This window comes from Hesperophylax consimilis, chromosome 13 (assembly GCF_061612785.1).
Source record: "Hesperophylax consimilis isolate HC1 chromosome 13, BYU_Hcon_1.0, whole genome shotgun sequence".
Taxonomy (NCBI): Eukaryota; Metazoa; Arthropoda; class Insecta; order Trichoptera; family Limnephilidae; genus Hesperophylax; species Hesperophylax consimilis.
In genome coordinates this window covers 12,853,736-12,872,891 of record NC_142848.1, presented here as the reverse complement: position 1 = coordinate 12,872,891, position 19,156 = coordinate 12,853,736, and the positions used below count along the sequence as shown (strand labels likewise).

At 38.6% G+C, this 19,156-nt stretch overlaps 1 protein-coding gene across 1 annotated transcript; it reads right to left on the bottom strand.

Moving 5' to 3' along the window:
• Window positions 1-112: 112 nt before the first annotated feature.
• Window positions 113-13,519, bottom strand: amx (TM2 domain-containing protein 3 almondex). The gene is made up of 4 exons (XM_089638505.1): window positions 13,334-13,519; window positions 11,035-11,282; window positions 10,390-10,511; window positions 113-2,250 (listed from the first exon to the last, which is right to left on the bottom strand). The coding sequence occupies exons 1-4, from the start codon at window positions 13,416-13,418 to the stop codon at window positions 1,971-1,973; spliced, it is 735 nt and encodes a 244-aa protein (XP_089494631.1). The 5' UTR covers window positions 13,419-13,519; the 3' UTR covers window positions 113-1,970.
• Between the last annotated feature and the right edge of the window lie 5,637 nt (window positions 13,520-19,156).

Below are 19,156 nucleotides of genomic sequence, written 5' to 3'. Positions count from 1 at the left end.
TTCTTTTGAGAAAAATACCAATGATAGTAAGATAAGTAGTGGCATCTCTAAGTAATTGCAAAGAATTCCTTAAAATAATAAGTGTTATTTTGGGGTAAAATAAAATAATTACTTAACAAATTTGTTTTATTCCACAATATTATAACAAATATCACTTAGTATGGCTAACAAGGCTATCTAACTGATTTATTGTACCAAGCATTAGTAAGGCTCCAAAGCCATTTCTTTTAACTATCAATGAAATGATGATGAAAAAATCTATGTGCAAATTTTTTTATACTGCGGCGGGAATCGAACCTGCTTCCACTTCACTCAAAGTCAAATGCACTGTCTACAGAGCTGTCAATTTAATTTAATTTAAAAAATTATACACAAGAAAAGAGTTATTGAAATATGTATTTTCTGCTTGCCCAACAACTCTTCTGTGTCATATTAACAAATTTCTGGCGGGTATTTTTTGCGCTGGCGCTACGCTGTCTCCGGGCGAAAATAAAGGTCCTGTGCAAATTTCTTTAATTTGTTTTAATAAAAATTTCTACGTAGTAACTCAGCACACCCAAGCTATAAAAGTCATAAAAACCCTCATTCCAGGAATTGAATTATTACAATAACAAAATATGTTATCTAAATTATATACTATCCTTTTGTTGAAATACTGATGTAAACGAAAGGCACGAAGATAAATATGAAAAGAAGACTTGCATTAAGATTCGATAACTGTGTACATATAGTTGGGACCTTTACAAAGAGATTGGTATATAATATTCATATTAAAACAGTGAATAATTCCGTCTTTTCTGCCACTGAAACGAGGCCGCGCAAATAGAACTACCCGTCCCGGCGTTAAGCATCAAACGAAGAAAGGAGTATAAGGAGGATGTTTTGATGCGAATGTGAATGGTAGAATAAGTCAGGGACGCCCGAGGAAGACACGGCACTATCAAGTGGACCAGATACTCGAGTCAGGCCATGTCAAGAGTCGGAATAGCAAAAGAGTATGTTTGAGACGATTTATGAATATGAATGAAGCAAGGAGTGTGTGTCAAGACCGAGTTGTTTGGCGGTGCATTCTCTCTGCCTGCCCCTGCGGAGATGGCATGATGGTAAGTTAATTAGTATTATTAATGACATTCAACACTATACATCAAATTCACATAAAATTATTGCAGAATCTTCAACATTTACCTAATTCAGTTGAAGTTATAAGGTATTTAGCACTCGGACGTAGCCATGGGGGGTTCAAGAAAATTGACAAAAAAGAAAGGGGGGAGGAAGCTGGTAGATGCTAAGCTGAATACAGGCTGGGTGATCGGAGGCAAGAAACAGGGTCCAACATTCCTTTTTTACAATACATCAATGTAAACAATACAATTACATACATGTAATTTTAGTTCGTGTAAATCAGTAGTGTAGTAGGCACATTTAAATTAATTAGATTTTTTGGGGGGGTTTGATCCCCCTATCCATGCCCGTGATGTAGCGAATATACATTTAATTAAAATAATTTATTTATGCCTGCAGATTAGAGCTGCATTTTCAATTTATGCAAAGAGCAATTTACGGCTAAATTGTCGAAAGAATAAGTAAGGTAAGGCATCTATCTCTATTTTTCTTTTGAAAATTACATTTTTTGTATGAAGTTTTTCAAGAAATTTCAGTTTGGCTGTGCGCTGCACGACTTTCCTGAAAATCTTCATACAAAAAAACAATTTTTCGAATAAATAAAGAAGCAGTTTTGGGCGAAAACAATATCAATTTTTTGTAATACTAGCACTCTAGTACACCCAAAGGTCACGAGCCGCCACTGTTCTTTAGTGTTCTGTTTTGTCGTGGAACCTAAACATAGATTACAAAATACTTTCAAAAGAATTTGGTCTCCAGTGTAGAGAGTCGTTTACAATATTATCATACAAAGAAGAAAAAATTGCTTCAACGATTTAAAATTTTCAATAAAAATAAATGTTTTATATTCAAATGTACAAAGATCCATCAGCCGGGCCAAGATGGTGGACAGAAATCAGCACCACATCGAGCAGAGTCCAGACTCCTAGACCCCCAAAGCTGAACAGCTTGCCGATGCCCTCTTGCCAATGGCCGAGGTAGAAACGGTCAGCCCCGAAGCCGCCCAGTGTGAGACTCAGCACCAGGGCCGTGCCCCAGCGGGAGCCCCCGGTCCAATTGCAGGGAACTCGCTTGGCAAACTCTCGCCGCCCCAGGCAGACTATGTCCGGTAGCACTGTGCAGTTTGTTCTGGAAATAATTGATTTATATGAAAGAATAAGCTATTTGAAATGCGGAATATGCATTTCCAAGGCAAAACAAAACACCAAAGAAAGAAAAAAATATTGGTTACAATTATACATATTTATATATTTTACAAAATATTATATTTAAGGTCATTATTACTTTGGTTATACATATAGGTATTAAAATATTGTTTTGCATAAAATATATATTTTTTAAATTGTTTAATCTTATTTATTTGTTCTGTTTGGTTGTAATACAGCGCAATTCAGAAGGGAGATTATTGTAGTTTTTTAGTAAATGTAAAATGGTTTTGCACTTAGTAGTAGGAGTAGTTTTAAAATTAGGTGTAAAAAATTGATTTCCATTTCTCGTGGCTTTATAAAGTATTCCTGATTTTCTACATATTTTTTCTTAGCTAATATTTTTAAATGGAAGCTTGATTAAATGAGTCGTGTAATTTCTATACCCGCTATATCAACTTTCATTGATTTGGAGAAAACCGCAAAAAACTGTCACATCTCTAGCATACATAAGTAATTGCATTACAATTTTTTATATAATGAATTGGAGTAATAAAATTTCGAAAAGCATTTATTTTTCTATATATGTCTAGCAATAATTAAGTAATTTCGATAAATAAAATGGATTATGCTGCTGCCACACGCAAAGCTCACACCAAAAGTTAATGTACAGCGCATCATCTTTTCTACCGACACACGACGCTATCAAATATTTCTTCCTATGGTAGGAGAGGGGGTCAGTTGAATTCGAGAGCGGCCGAGGAACATAATTTCATCTGTCAAAGTGACAACTTTACTTACTGACAGCTTGAGCACGTTTTCGAAATGGATGATACTTGTCGCCTATTGCTGGATCTGTTGGACAGCTCATCCTCAGATGATGATGCCGCCAACTATATAATTATAAATGCTATTTATAAACTTTTTAGATTTTAAACAATCTGCGCGTAAATAGCGCATTTTCACATAACCTGACATAACCTCTCCGTCGAATCAGGAAATTCGCAGTTCGCACGCCGATCGACGAAAGCGACATATAATAAATTATTGTAAAATAAGCTCAAGTCGATTTCCAAAAATGTCGAAGGCAAAGGCGGCAAGGACCAACACCAGGGCAGGGAACGAGAAGAGAGCACGAGAGCTGACGAGAGCAAACCAGATTACCCAGGAAAACAATTGAAAATAATCAACAAACGAACAAACTAGAAGCTTCTCTATAAGGTATCAGGCCGTCCAACTTTATCAAAAAACCGAATGATATTACCATATAAACATACTGAGTTAAAAATATGATTAATTTTGAAAGGGCGAAAATTTGTTTACTTCAAATACAAATATTGATTATATTTATAATTTTAAATATATGTTAAGTATGTTTTTTTTTTTTTTTTTTTTTTTTTTTTTTATAGTCGGAGGCGGTTTACTTACGTTCCCCGCGAGCACTTAGGCCATAGGCCCATTGTACTATCTCCCATTTTACCTCATTCCCTTGCCAGTAACCCGGTCCCTTTTATGAAGTTCACCAGGGCTGTCATTGGATATGTGGCGATGTCTTCTGGTTCCACACTGTGTCTTCCCAGGTATCTGAGCCTTATTCCCAGCAGAGCGGGGCATTGGCACCATAGGTGAATTGGAGTCTCTTCCTCCTCTTCACATTTCCTACAGATGTTGGTGTTTTCCACTCCCAACAGTTGCATGTGTCTCCTGAGATGGCAGTGTCCCGTTAATAGTCCTACCAGTTCCCTCAGTGAGTTTCTGTCCATATCGAGTAGTTGCCTGGTTCGGTTAGGGTCCGGTCCGTTTATGAGTACTTTAGATTGCCTCATTCCGGGTGCCTTCTTCCATTCCTTCCAGTGTTGGGATTTGATCCACCTCTTGATATGTAGTTTGGTGTGGCAAGCTGCTACTCCTACGGCCGGCTCAGATCCCACAAGTGGTGCTTTCGCCCCTTTCCTTGCTAGTTCGTCAGCCCGCTCGTTGCCCTCAATACCTTTATGTCCCGGTACCCAGAGCAGGGTTACTTTATTGATGGTCGCCAGTTCTATTAGGATAGTCCTGCATTCCATCACCAGTCTGGAGTCGCATCGGTTACTTTCCAGTGCCATTAAGGCCGCCTGGCTATCAGAACATATGTTTATGTTCTTATTTCTGTACCCGATACTCATATTCTCCTGTGCGCAGACTAAGATGGCTTTCATCTCAGCTTGAAACACAGTGCAGTGCATTCCTAGAGGTATACTGAGTTCCCTCTTAGATCCCTGTAGACAGACCCCGGCCCCTGTTCCTTCCTCCATCTTGGACCCGTCTGTGAACCAGATTAGTTCCTGTTTGGAGTTTGGACCTGGGACCGTGTCCCATTCCTCCCTTGTGGGGTACGTCACTTTAAACAGCTGTCCGAAGAAGTATTCGGCTTGTTTGCCGTCCTGCTTCATCCCAGCCGTCGGACTAATTGCCCTCAGTCTTATTCCTATCTCCGTGTGACTGTTTCTGGGCAACTCTCCTCTCCATTGGCCATTGCAATGTAACCTGTAGGCTGCCGCCATCGCCGTCCCCTCTATTTCTATGTTTAGTGGGGGTAGGTTCAGCAGCACTCCCATGGCTAGTATTGGAGTGGTTCTCATGGCTCCTGTGATGCTTCTGCATGCAAGTCCCTGTATGTGATTGAGTGTGACCATCACTGTTTTCAGTGTTGTTCTCCTCCACCAGACCAGGGCTGCGTGCATGATCCTTGGTTTTACAACGGCTGTGTAAAGCCATTGCATCATTTTAGGTTTGAGACCCCACGTTCTGCCGCAGATTCGCCTAGTTGCCCACATCAGAGCACAGGCCTTTCTGCCTACAGTTTCCACCTGGTTTTTCCAGCTCAGTTTGGCATCTATGATGACTCCGAGGTACTTAACCGTGTCAGAGGGTTCTAATTCCTTTCCATAGAAGGTTGGATTGCTCCATCCTTCTAGTTTCCTTTTACGCGTAAAGATTACTAGTTCTGTCTTGTCTGGGTTGACTGACAGTCCTGTTTCTTCACACCATTCTTCCACTGTTGCCAGTGTTGACTGTATAAGGCCTCGGGTTGTGTCTGCATCCCAACACCTTATTATGGTTGCAATGTCATCCGCATACCCTTGCGTATATAGGCCCCTGTTGTTGAGTTTCCGGATGAGGTTGTCCACCACCAGGCTCCACAGCAAGGGTGATAAGACCCCTCCCTGTGGACACCCTCGTGTCACCAGCACTTTGATGCTTACCTCACCCCTTGTCACCGTAAGTATCCGGCCTGAGAGCATGTTCCTCAGCCACCTTCTGGTGGTTTTGTCGAGTCCATGTCTTTCTGCCGCTTCATCAATGGATTTAATAGTGGTGCAGTTAAATGCTCCCTCTATATCCAGGAATAGCCCTACCGCCAGTTCCCCAGTCGCTTGTGCCTGCTCCAGTTTGTACACCAACCTGTGCAGTGCCGCGTCGACTGACTTACCTGCTTGGTAAGCAAACTGTAACTCGTGGAGGGGCTTCTCTTTCAGTGCCCCGTCCCTTATGTGCCTGTCCATTAGCCTCTCCATTGTCTTCAGAAGAAATGAGGTGAGGCTAATTGGGCGGAATGCACCTGGTTGGTCGTAGTCAGCTCTCCCCGGTTTGGGTATGAACACTACCCTTGTCTTCCGCCATGGTATGGGGATGTATCCGAGGGCACAGCATGCCCTCAGGATCTTCGTCACCGGAAGTAGGATTGTATCTAGGCCCCTCTGTAGAAGTGCCGGAAAGATTCCATCCTCTCCTGCGCTTTTAAAAGGGTCAAACCCTCTGATTGCCCATTTAACTCTGGAGGGAGTAACTATTTTAGCCGCAGTGTCCCAGTCCTTACCTTCCCGTGTAACTCGGGCTGGTGGTGGACCGGTATCATCTGCTTCTAACTTTTTGTAGCCGGGAAAATGTTTCCCCAGCAGTACCTCCAACTCCTCCTCCCAACTGTTGGTATATCCTCCATCAGCTTTTTTGAATGGGCCTTTTGCTGCCCCTGGGTCTTTTGCAAGAATTTTTTGGATTCTTGCAGTCTGTGGGATGGTTTCCACCTCCCCACAGTATTTCTCCCAGGAGCATGTTTTGGCTTTCTGGATTGCCACCTTGTACTCTTTCTGGTATTGCTTGTGGGCATCCCAGTTTCCTGACTTTTTGGCCTTGTTGAAAGCTTGCCTTACTATTTTCCGTAGCTCCTGCAGTCTTCTGCTCCACCACGGTGTTTTGTCCCTGGTACTTGTCTTCAGAGGGCAGCTATTTTCGTATGCCCTTATCATTGAGTCCCTCAGTACTTCTACTGCGTCCTCAATTTCTTCGGGGCAGCCGTATTTAGCTGGGAATCTTGTCATTCCTATATTTAGTTCCTCCGAGTATCTAGTCCAGTCAGTTGCTTTTGGGTTCCTATATGTATCGGTCCCCGTTTTGCTTGTTTCTCCCTCTAGTTTAAATTGTATGTGTCGGTGGTCCGACAGGGATGGTTCGTCTGATACTCTCCATCCTGAGACTCTTAATGTTCCTAGGGTGAGGTCTATCACCTCCTGTCTGTTACTTATAACGAAGGTGGGTTCCCTACCTCTATTAAGAATCTCAAGGTTCACTGTCATCAGGTATTCCAGGAGGTCCTGTCCTCGTTTGTTGATGTCCGTACTCCCCCACACAGTGTGGTGCGAGTTAGCATCTGCTCCGAGTATCAGTTCCCTACCCTTCTCCCTGCAGTCTTGGACGAGTCTCGTTATTTCCCTTGAGGGTGGTGGTTCCACAGAGTCATAGGGCATGTATGCTGATGCCACAACTACTTCCCTGCTTCTTTGGTCCAGCGTGACCTGTAGCTTCACAGCCACTAAGTCCCTACTGCAGTGTTCGGGTAGCAGTGTGCCAGGTATCCCTCTGATGAGAATACAGGCCCTGGGTCTGTCCCCCGACTCGTTATAATAGATTAGACCTTGGTTCATGTTTAGTCCTCTGACCTTCCCCCTATAAGTCCAGGGTTCTTGGATCAGCGCGACGTCCACACTGTCCCGAGTGACTCTACTGCTAAGCACTGCAGTCGCTGCCGGACTGCGGTGCAAGTTTATTTGAATGAACTGTAAGTTTTTAGCCATTACTGCCTAATCCTTAAGTCATTCCTCCTATTTACGCTCCTCGGTGTTAGGAGAGCGCACCGTGAAAGTGGCCTTCCTTATCCCGACATGCGCCGTCATCCCCATCTCCCTCAGCACCTTCACACTTTCCTCGTCCACACTCATGATCAGGCGATACATGTTCTTATCCCTGATCGAGTCGTGGACGATCCATTTTTTTGTGTGTAGCCGGGGAGTCTGGTTCTCCAGCAGTTGTAGCAACCTATCGGTGCTTACTGCTCCATTTTCGGGGATTACTGCCATAACCTTTACGTACTTTGGCAGTTCCTGCAACCCCACCACCTCCAGGTCGCAGCCCTGCCATTTCCGTATGGTCGGCACCATCTCCCTCAGCCATGTCTCTGACTCCTTGTCGGAGCAGGTCATTTTCAGGACGCCCCTCTGAGTGAAGCATTCGTCGAATCTGGGTTTGAACTGCCCCTTTGGGATGCTCAAAATCAGATCCGCGGCCGCCTCACTCACGAGGGCCTCCTGCTCTTTTGTAAATTCTTCCTCTCTGTTCCTATGTACTACAGCCACTCGAATTTTATTTCCAGCGGCTTCCGCATAGGTAGCAGAGGTGAGAATTCCTCGGGGCTTTTTCCTGGAATTTCCCGGTGAAAGCCCCAAGGGTTTAGGTTCTGGTGAGGTTCTTCTCCTCTTCCCAGCCTTCTTTTCCCCGGGCGTTCCAGGTTGCTCCCGGTTACCTTCTGCGGTCCCCGTTAGCTTCCGGTCTGTCCCTGGTTTGCCTTGCCTGGTTCCGGCCTTCGAGGTCCCTGGTTGTCCCCAGCGGACTTTTACAGTCCCTGGTTGTTCCCGGTTTCCTTCCTGCCGCCCCTGCTTCTCTCTTTTGAGTTTTCTCCTCGCAGCCCCACTGAGTTTCTTCCCACTGATGTGAATTTTCTTCACATCGTCTGACAGGGACTTTACCTTGTCTTCCTCAGCGGTGGTTGTTGGAGTGAGTCTCTTCTTTAAGTCCCCCCCTCTCCGCTGGTTCCCCGAGGGCCCCAGTTGGAGTCGGGGGTTCTTAAAGAAGTTATTTTCCAGGTCCCCTGATGGTCCCTGCATTTCCACGTCTGGATCCCTTGGGGGATCCCGCCGTGTTGCGTCCGTCGGAGGTCCTTCTTTATGGTTCCCAGAGGGCCCCTCAAGGGAAGAGTCCACCAGGGTGGTCCCATCTCTCCTCTCCACTTCCTCTTGGTTCCTCAAAGGCCCCAAGAGGGATGAGTCCACCGAGGCGGCCTCAACTCCTCCTTCCACTCCCCCTAGGTTCCTTAAAGGTCCCTCGTCAGTGTTGTTTTGGTTTTTGTTTTTACAGTCCATATTTGGTCCCACGAGTATCTAGGGAAATAAAAGGTCCACCCCAGCAGAGCCCCGAATGCTGGGGTAAGGTCTGTATACTCCGAGATGCGACCTTGTGTCTCGGAGGAACCGTTCGTGACACTGTTCCCCAGTGTCATTCAGCCCTGAGCACGGTATCTCACACCTTAGCTTGGGATGGCTATTGCAGGTCGTGTTTCCACTCCCTGAGCGATGGGTTCGCCACACTCCCTACGCTCTTAAGTATGTTTGCCAAATAAAGTTTTTTTTTATGTTTCTAAATTTACTAGCACACATGACGATATGAGCTAACATAATAAATAAGAAATGCATTATTAGGCTGCTTATGTCATGGCTGTCAAAGGGAACACGGAACTTAGTCGGTAGCTCCGCAATTAAAATGACCCCCTCTCCTTTTTACGGCGGAGAGGGGGACGCATAACTTTTCAAATATCGCGTCGGGAGCGGTTACGTAAAATAAATTCGGTTAGCGAAGTTCAGAACCACACTTATAGCGCATTATCTTTTTACGTGTGTCGGGTCTGTATGGGATTGTATGGCGAGCGCTATTGTGCTTTATATTATCTGTTGATGTGAGCTTTGCGTGTGGCAGCAGCTTAAAGCGGATTTTGATACTCACTTCATATATATATTCGTGATATAGAGGCTTTTGAAAGTCAACTGAGCTGACATGGCGGGTTTAGAAACACATGCGTAGATCATTTTGACACACAAGCGTGGCATCAGAGCGGCGGCCATATTGTATTTTGGCAAAATAACTGCTTGTGATTGGTTGAATCCTATATATTGGTCGTGATAAGGAGGGTTTTGAAACTCAATTTAGGCTCCCCTTGTTGCTCGCAAAAATGTGAACAAGATGTCATACTCAGATCATTTTGTCAAAAAATCGGATATAGCGGGTATAGAAATTATAGGATTCAAATGTCCTTGACTTTTGGTACTGGAGACAGTTTAAAAAGTGATTTTGTTGAGAACATAGAATATTATTTAAGTATTAGTTTTATCATGTTCTGTTTTGTCTGGTTACCGAAAATAACCAATGTTAACTATCGCCGCATGCAGCCGTTTTAGCACCATGGTATATAACCAATGTTAACTATCGCCGCATGCAGCCATTTCAGCACCATGGTATATAACCAATGTTAACTATCGCAGCATGCAACCGTTTTAGCACCATGGTATATAACCAATGTTAACTAACGCAGCATGCAGCCAAGTTAGCACCATGATATATAACCAATGTTAACTATAGCAGCGTGCAGCCGTTTTAGCACCGTGGTATATAAACAAAGTTAACTATCGCAGCATGCAGCCGTTTAAGCACCATGGTTTATAACCAATGTTAACTATCGCAGTCACCAATGGTGTGTAGATTGCAGCCTGAAACCGTAGATTAATTCTCACAATAATACATACAAGGGAACCTTGATCTAATGGTAGGAGCATGAAAGTGAATCAACATTAATATATCAAACCTAACCAACTAATAATTTACAATTTAAAAAAACAATTTTATAAAAAATTAAAATTAATTAGCAAATTGTTTTATATAAAAAAAATTAATTAATAAACAATTTTATATAAGAATAAAATATGTAAAAAAATTCTTCCGTCACTTAACTATAACATCAACAAACTCAATGAATTACCTGTAGAACTGACTGGGAGAAGCAACGGAATTGCACATGGCTTTCTGTATACACTTATGTTCCCAGTGCTCTGTCTGATAGCAGTATCTGCATTGCGCCACCCTTTCAAACTCGCGTTTGCCCTGAAATTGCATAAACTTTATTATGTCATGAGATTTTCACCTAAGAAAATAAAATATAACACCGAAAATCTCATAATCATTTTTAAAATCAGGGGTGGATTGTATTGAAGCATTTTTAAAAATCTCAAATGCCATCTAGGTGTTCTTTATGAATATATTTATGTAACTGGGAAGGTTAAAACGTTTTTGAAGGTTGTATTAAAAGTTCAGGGTTACCTAGAAAACCTGTATTAGTATAGTATAACTACTAGTAGCCTAGTGGCGTGCAGTCCATACGCCGAAAAGCTGCGATTACCTTTGGAAAATGGCTTGGGAATTATGATGATACAATGCGCAAATTTAAAATGGAAAGCAAATAAAATTGGAATACTGTATTTGTAAGTAAGTCTGGTTTATTTCTAATATTCTAAGATTCAAAGAGAATTAAACTAAATTCAATTTAATCTCTAATATTTAAAGAGAACTGTTGAAGTTTTCCTTTCTTTCTTATTATTTGTATTTAGTACGGCGACCCTGTACTTACTTCACAAGTGACTTTAGGCAGCGGACTGCACGTGACGTTCATGTACGCTCCGTAGACGCACTGGTTGGTCATGTTGCACTTGATGCAGGGGAACTGCAACTTATCGCACTTGGTGTTGGTGGCGCACTCGCTCTGTGCGTCCTCCGTACCGTTCCTCTGGTGGAACGGGCCTGTCGCAAAGGACGTATTTCCCATGTTGTGGATCTTGATATTAGAATCTTTGAGCGATACATCCATTATGTTGTTAGCTGAAACATCCATTTATTATTAATTAACCCTTAAGTGACTTGGTGTAAAACACTAAATCTAATTTCGACCCTTCCTATGTTAACTATTGTAAACCACAAAATGAAAATTTTATGTTTAGAATGTATATAGTTTGGATCCTGTACAAATTTTAAGTTTAGAATGTACATATATAGTTTCGATGCTGTACAAATTTTATGTTTAGAATGTATATAGTTTGGATGCTGTACAAATTTTAGGTTTAGAATGTATATAGTTTGGATGCTGTACAAATTTTAAGTTTAGAATGTATATAGTTTGGATGCTGTACAAATTTTAGGTTTAGAATGTATATAGTTTGGATGCTGTACAAATTTTATATGGGAATCAACAAAAAAAATATGTAAACAGGTTTTTTGCGCTGTCATTTATCGTAATTCCTTTGTGCAGAGTGACCTAAAAAACTTTAAACTACTCTCCTCAACAATCAGGATTTTGAGGATACAATATTTTACGTAGGAGAGGTAGATATTATAACTCTCGTAAACAAACTTTGTACTTATGTGAGCGAGCTGTCTATGGGCATTCTGCCAAAATTTGTACATTTTTTTTATCATTTTTAAACTTTCCATTCTGTTACTTTTACATTTTATTTACAAGTTTCCACCAATACCAGATTACTAGAAGTAGGGATTTTTTGTTCTGCGCAGAAATTCTGGGACTAACTACCATAAATATGTACTCCTCATAGCATAGAATACTAATGGAGGTAATAAAGTGCATTCTTCAGTAGACATCTTCAATTTATCACTTAATGGGGCTGGCAGATTGGGGCTATAAATTTAGAGATTTTTATATAACTCCATATTGCTCGTCATACAATCCCATACAGACCTGTCACACCTAAAAAAATGATGTGTCATAAGTGTGGGTGTGGCGACGATATGCGCTGTAATCTGCTAGCCAGGCGATATTTGAAAATTGTGTGTATGGGATCAGAATAATTTAAGAACCTAATAACCACAGACATCCAAATTAACAGACAAACCAATCAGGGAAAGGGGAACAAACTAACTAGCGTGACCGTCCCACTTTCCGTGATTTGTCAATAATACAGGCAACTTGTATCGTAATATCACCATTCGGTTCTCGAAAATAAAATCTGCTTACGAATTACTAGTCCTTTTTGCTGGCTGCGTAAAAAGCTTAACTACATATCTTAAAAAGCTAAAATATATATAAATAAAAGTTCTGACTTGTTTCCAAAATTTAATATATATTTAATTACAAATGTGTTATAATTTGCCACCCACTCAATTTTAGCGTCGCCACGCCAGGAGATTCGTTTAAGAACAAACATTCAGTTCCTGCGCAGAAACGTCAGACAGTGGACAGCGCTGCAAACCTTTGCCTTACTTTAGCGAACTTTACTTTTCTGCGCATGGTCTGGTTATTTCAATGTGCGCTCTTCGGTGGTCAATGTACGACTGATGTCAATTTTTATTCAAAGTATTCTCTAACCCCCCTGGTGCCAAATATATGGTCAAGAGGCATTGCCTCCAGCTCGTCGAAATGATACCAAGATTTAATGTTAGCAAAAGCCTATTAATTTGAATGTCTATGCTAATAACCTATTATTACCATCTCTCCCGAAGTGTAATTACCATAATCTGTGCCTATTAAAAGTGCTGCTATGATTTCCTATAAAATTTCGGTTTTGATTTAAAACATGAGAAAATTAGAAACATACTTTTTGGACGTAAGATCTACTGTTCACAGAACTACTAGTAATGATCGTAAGACTTTCCTCTTCGAAATGTAGTTTTTTTGGTGAATTTAATTTGATATGTAGAATTGAACATCATTAAACCATCTTCCCCGACATAAGAGTTGTTTCTTGTAGCAAATAAGTTGAAACCAAGTGCTATTTATATTTTTTTGTGAATAGCGTGAGGAGGAATTCAACAAGTTTATCAGATTTATTATTGGGTCTTTTAATCGATGCTATAAGGTATAACAATGAGAGTAAAAAAATTAAGGCAACAATATTATCAAAATATATCTCAATACTCACCCATTTGAGTAATTTGGATATTATTTAACACGAATACTAATGAGATCAACAAGGCTTCTCGAGTTTTTATATAAAAAGATCTCATTTTTGTATAAATTCAAATCGAAAGCCTGAAAATAATTATAGTAATATAAAATTAGACGAGAACTACAGAAACTTCACAAGTTGACAGCTGCTGTCAAACACACTAACCATAAATAAACCACTGTACACTAACATATAGACGATTATTTTAATCATAGACAACGTGAAATATAATTAATATCGAAGAAAGTAGGTAGCTACTTATCGAAATATAATATAAAAACTTACAGCAGCGATGGGCTGTGGGCACAAGACACAATCGATCAAGTTTATCCGAAGATGTATACTTCGTATGCAGTTAGATACAACATATTTATTTAGACCCCGAAGTTTATTTCAGTTAACCGATAGCACAGTCTCATCAGAATAATGGTAAGTACTACACTTGTACCTGTACCCAGATCTGAACAGGCCCTCGGTTTCTTATTTTTTCATTCTCCTTTTATTTAGCATTTATATTAAAAAGTGATAAAGGTTGGATCGTTGCATTGGACTTAAGTATATTTTTATTTCATTCAGACTGTTCACATAAAAAAGGCTTTCTTACAAATTATCGCATACTGGTGTAGCTCATTGATATAACCAGAGATGTGCAAAATGGGTACCCAAAACCATTTGAAATGCAAAATGGAAATGGGTCAAAACTTTTCCATTTGAAAATGCAAAATGCAAAATGGGTTTTAGAAAAGCATTTCAAATGCAAAATACCTATTTTCAAAATGCATTGAAAATGCAAAATGGTTTCTCAGGTCAAACAATTAAAATAATTATAGAATTTTTAAACAATTTTTTTCATTTAATAATGGATATCAATGTAGAAAAAATATATTATATGATGGTAAATCCAAAAACACCACGACTACAGATTATGAAACCACAAAAAAATTGCGCGGGACTAATGTTGCCAACGTAAAAACATAGAAACTGCTATCTAAAATTTAATATTACAGCATCATGGCCCCACGTTCAGTACCTATTTGAATCAGTATTTTTTGTAATGGTATCACTCAATTGCCAGGGCTCCTACTAGGGAGCACCTTGACAAATGTAAATTATCTCTCATAGCGAGGTTGAGGACCGACTGATATTTGGGGCTTATGAAAAAAAGATGAGTGAAGATAGTAGGAAGAATGTTGCAAAAAAGCATTTAAAATGGAAAATGCATTGAGAAAAGCATTTAAAATGCAAAATGCAAAATGGTTTTTAGAAAAGCATTTAAAATGCAAAATGGAAAATACCCATTTTGCATTTTGCATTTCCATTTGAAATGGATTTATTTGAAATAAAGCACATCTCTGGATATAACTGAGACCCGAATTCACCATTACAAAGTGACTAACACGACATTAACTAAATGTATCAGATACACGCAGAAAGACAGGTAATCTGTCATAGTTGGCGGTCATGTTAGCCGCCAATCTTTGTTTACTCCTATGCAACCAAGAAAGTTTTTTTACAACAGTTCAATAATAATTGTACGTAACCTGTATTTAATTGCAATTTTACCTGTATGTAGGTATGTTATTTGTAGATTTTTGTCTGTAATTTAACTGAGTTTTTGTAACTGGATAGTTCTCACGTAAGTGAGAACATCTGTAAAAACCCAGTAGGTATAAATAAATAAATAATAGTAATTTTATTGCCTCCTCAAACATCTGGTAATATGTTTCCATATGAACAGTTAAGAAAAAAGTCGATTGTGCCTTAAAAAAACATAAAATCAACATTCTGGCTCTGAGAAAATAGTATAAAAAATGTTGTTTCTGTCCAGCGCAGCTAATCTGAAATTAAATCTATTTCTCAACCTATTCTGAAGTATGCATTTATTATTATTTATATACGTTCATGGAAAAACAACCTGAAATCGTTTGAGGTTATAAATAATCCAAGTTTTACTTTTTCTCAATTACTTTTGGATTTATATTCCTCAATTATTTAAAAAAAAAACTCCTTGTCACTCCAATCACCATATAATTCAATCACTTTTTTTGAAATGCCTTTATATCCTTAAAATAATTTATTTATTTAATATCAACGGTATAAATATACCATAAACAATGATAACATGTCACAGTTAAAATATTTAAAAAAAAGAATTACAAATATATGTGGCATTTGATTGTGAAATGACATTAGAGAGTAAGTAGGTAAGTAAGTAAACAAGAGATACAAGTACATAAGTTTGTATAGTGCAAATAAGGTAGAATTAGATTAAATTAATATTGATTGAAAAGATTTGATAGCATAGCCCTCTTGTACCTACTTTGCGTGCAGTTAAATAGATCTGCCACATCTGCGTATCTATTACTAACTTCATGCAACCTAGGTACAAGCGAGTGTTTGGAATACTCAGTCCTGATATTGTTGCATTTAAACAAAATTTTAGAACGAGTAGCTCTCGTGGGTATATGAAATTCAATGAGGTTAATTAAATCAGGACTTTCTATACTACCATTTACAATTTTGAACATAAATATTAAGTCGGATATAATTCTTCGATCTGAGAGTTTTAATAAATTTAGATTTTTCATCAAGTAATTATAATTTATATTTTCAATGGGAATACCGAGTTTAAAATTAATGTGTCTTAGGAATTTATGTTGAATTTTTTCGATTGAATCTGAATGTAATTTGTAGTGGGGGGACCAGATCGAGGAGTTATATTCGACTTGACTACGAACCAGGGATGTATACAAAAATTTTAATGTTGAAATATTCTTGAAACCTCTGGAATTTCGAAGAATGAAGCCTAGCATTTTCATTCCTTTATTATTAATATTATTTATATGCGATATGAAGTTTAATTTAGAGTCGAAAGTTATCCCCAGGTCATTAATTTCTTCGACAGAGGTAAGGATTGAGTTATTGAGTTTATATGAATGAATAATTGGTTGATTTATTCTGTAAAATTTAATTGAATTACACTTATTTATGTTCAGATGAAGTTTGTTAAGAGAACACCAATTAATTAACCTGTTCAAATTATTTTGTAGACAAATACAATCTTCAGCACTTTTGATTATTTTAAATATTTTTAAATCATCTGCGAAAAGTAACGTATTAATATCTTCATCAAATATAATAATATCTTTTAAACCGTACTACATAGCTGTCATGCAAGCAGCAAGTGACCGTCGACCACACCAGCGCCATCTGCTTCGAGCTCTCAAAATTGCCTGCTGTTGCAAGTACCTACGATAGATATGAATATTTTTTTTTTATTATTATATTTTAAGCCTCCGCATACCAAACTTTTACCGATTTATAAAGGGTTTCTCGTTAACTCTTTAAGTTTTTAAGTTAAAAAATTTATTATTGTTATTTTTGAAGATAATATCTATACATTTGTTATGCCGAAACGTTAATTATATTAAATTCCATCGATAGAAAAAAATCGCAAAGTAAGCTCCGAAGGTTATAAAAAACACGTTTTGTTCTGTTATTTAATATGTTATAGGCATGAAAAAATTCACAGTGTATCTTTAAATGAACTAAAGCATTTTTCGAGAGATTTTTGCTCTATTTCAAACGAGTCGTTTTTTATTAATGTTTTTTTATATGAGCGCGCTCCCTCTAATATTCGTATTTACATATCTCCCTTTCAACCCATCTTTGAACGTTTGCTACGGGGCCTTAAGAGGAAACTACAAGCCAAAAATGTGTATATTCTTCGTATACCTTATATCGTAGGTAGTAGGCATTAAAATGGCTTGACAAACGGAGTCTAAAAACGTTCGATTTCAAGCAAAAAATTGTTTTTTATTTATTTTGTAAATAATTTTATAAAAAAGGAAAACAGAATCAAGTGAAACTGTCACAGATAATCTTAGCTATAACACTGTATTTTTTTAAAGTTGTTTCCTTTATGCGTTCATACATTTATATTGAAAAAATATTTTTTTTAGTTGTTTGCATTTATATTTTTTATTGAGTAATTTATATATTTATTTGTATTCATAATGTACACCAATTCGTTATAAAGATTAATCAAAATAGTGATTTGGCATAAAGCTTCGCCTTAACAGTGAATATTATCTAATGAATTTGCATATTAGGTATTAGTGTTAAAAATTGTAGAAAGTTGGGAACATAGTGTTGTTGGAAAAAGATAAAACTAGGCGAAAATTGTAGGATTATCAAAGCGAAAATGTAGAACGAATTGTTTGAATAATATTGTTATTTGAAGTGAGTATTCAGGGTTCACTCCGTCACGTTAAGACTCCGAAGAAGTGCGAAGTAAGAGTATGATCCACTTAAAATCTGGAATAAACAAACATTTATATGTGATTTAAAAATGGTACAGGAACGATAAATGTCAATAATACACAATGCAGTATAACTTACTGTCACAAAGGTTTCCAAGTTTAAGACATTCATATAGCCAGCTTTCATGTCAACGCATTTTTGGGCCCTCATGATTACAAAAGATACTCTTCTTACGTATTCCGCATCGCGTTTATGCCACGCTGAGCAAAACGCAGCTTCCGCTATTCTGGTGCTTCCAGAACGGACCATTTCGCCATAAATGCACCAGAATAATAATTGAGATAGTGCGGAGTTCAGGTGCATGGCGAATCTCACGCACGCTTTCGTGTCGTTCAGCGTCTGGAAAAATATGCTAAATATTTTTCAAAAGAAACTAAGGTGTACAAACTAGGGCAAAAACTAAGTTTCCTACACAACTATACCATACACTAACACCATAAGATATAAATGGGGCAGAAGGGGCATCATCTGCCACGGGGCCTTTTTTTAGGGGCCTAGTATTTTAAATCGTATTCTTCCTCATAGACAGACACTAGGAAGACCATATATGAAACTAAAAACAAAACCAAAAGAAATTTGATGGGCGAAGATTTAAAAATATCCTGAGGGCTAAAATAGCAGGCTCTGGCCTGATAGAAAAAGAGAAGTTATATTGTAATTAATCTTACAAGAGTAGCTTCGAATCCGGTTAAACAAATCATAAAATTGCTCGCTATGATTTGTGCTGTTAGCATAGAGCTCGTTATCTCATTCATTCTTGCCGCTAGCCTGAAAAGGTATATTTTTTAGTATTTTACAACCTTAAATAGTTAATTATTCAAAGGACAGTATCTCAGAATACAGTATTGAATCATGTTATGTTTTCTCCTCATCCTTGAATCAATGTGTGTCCGTCATCAAGTGAGATGGGCATGATCTTCACAAGACCGCGTTAGTTTAATTTCTGTTGGTGTTTATATGTTTCATTTGTATTTGATTTAATTTATATCTGATCACTTACGTCAGTAAATGCTGATGTCTTTTGATCAAAACCACCAACCGATTCATGTGAATAAAATTATTTTCTGACCATGCTTCGCTGGCTACTTGGGCAGAGCAATAATCTTCGCTACTCTTAAACTCGTCGTGCAAGATCTGAAACTGCATACTTAGCTGGTGCCAAAGAATTCCCGTACATGAGTCTATCGCCACAATCGAAATCAACGCATAAATCATGGCACAAGTTTGATAAGCCAGCATCAATTGGTGGATTGAATCGTTGTTGATTTGAAAAGGGTACCAAGCACTCAATGGTAGATCGTTGCTGGAAGACGGAGCCAACAACAGAGCAATTAATAGTAAACATGATAAGCAATGGAAACCTGTCGTTAAAGAACACTCAACAAATACGAACGTGTCCTGAATGGAGCGATGCTTGAATCTCTCGTGGTTCGGATCATTTGGAATAATTAGCATCTCTGTCTCGTGGATCAT

What these genes read in the sequence shown, in the direction of transcription:
- amx (XM_089638505.1), bottom strand. Translation starts at nt 13,418, where the DNA reads ATGAGATCTTTTTATATAAAAACTCGAGAAGCCTTGTTGATCTCATTA. An exon ending in TATCCAAATTACTCAAATGG is followed by an intron (nt 11,283 to 13,333) that starts GTGAGTATTGAG and finishes TGGATGTTTCAG; the next exon opens with CTAACAACATAATGGATGTA. An exon ending in TCTCCCAGTCAGTTCTACAG is followed by an intron (nt 2,251 to 10,389) that starts GTAATTCATTGA and finishes AATTATTTCCAG; the next exon opens with AACAAACTGCACAGTGCTAC.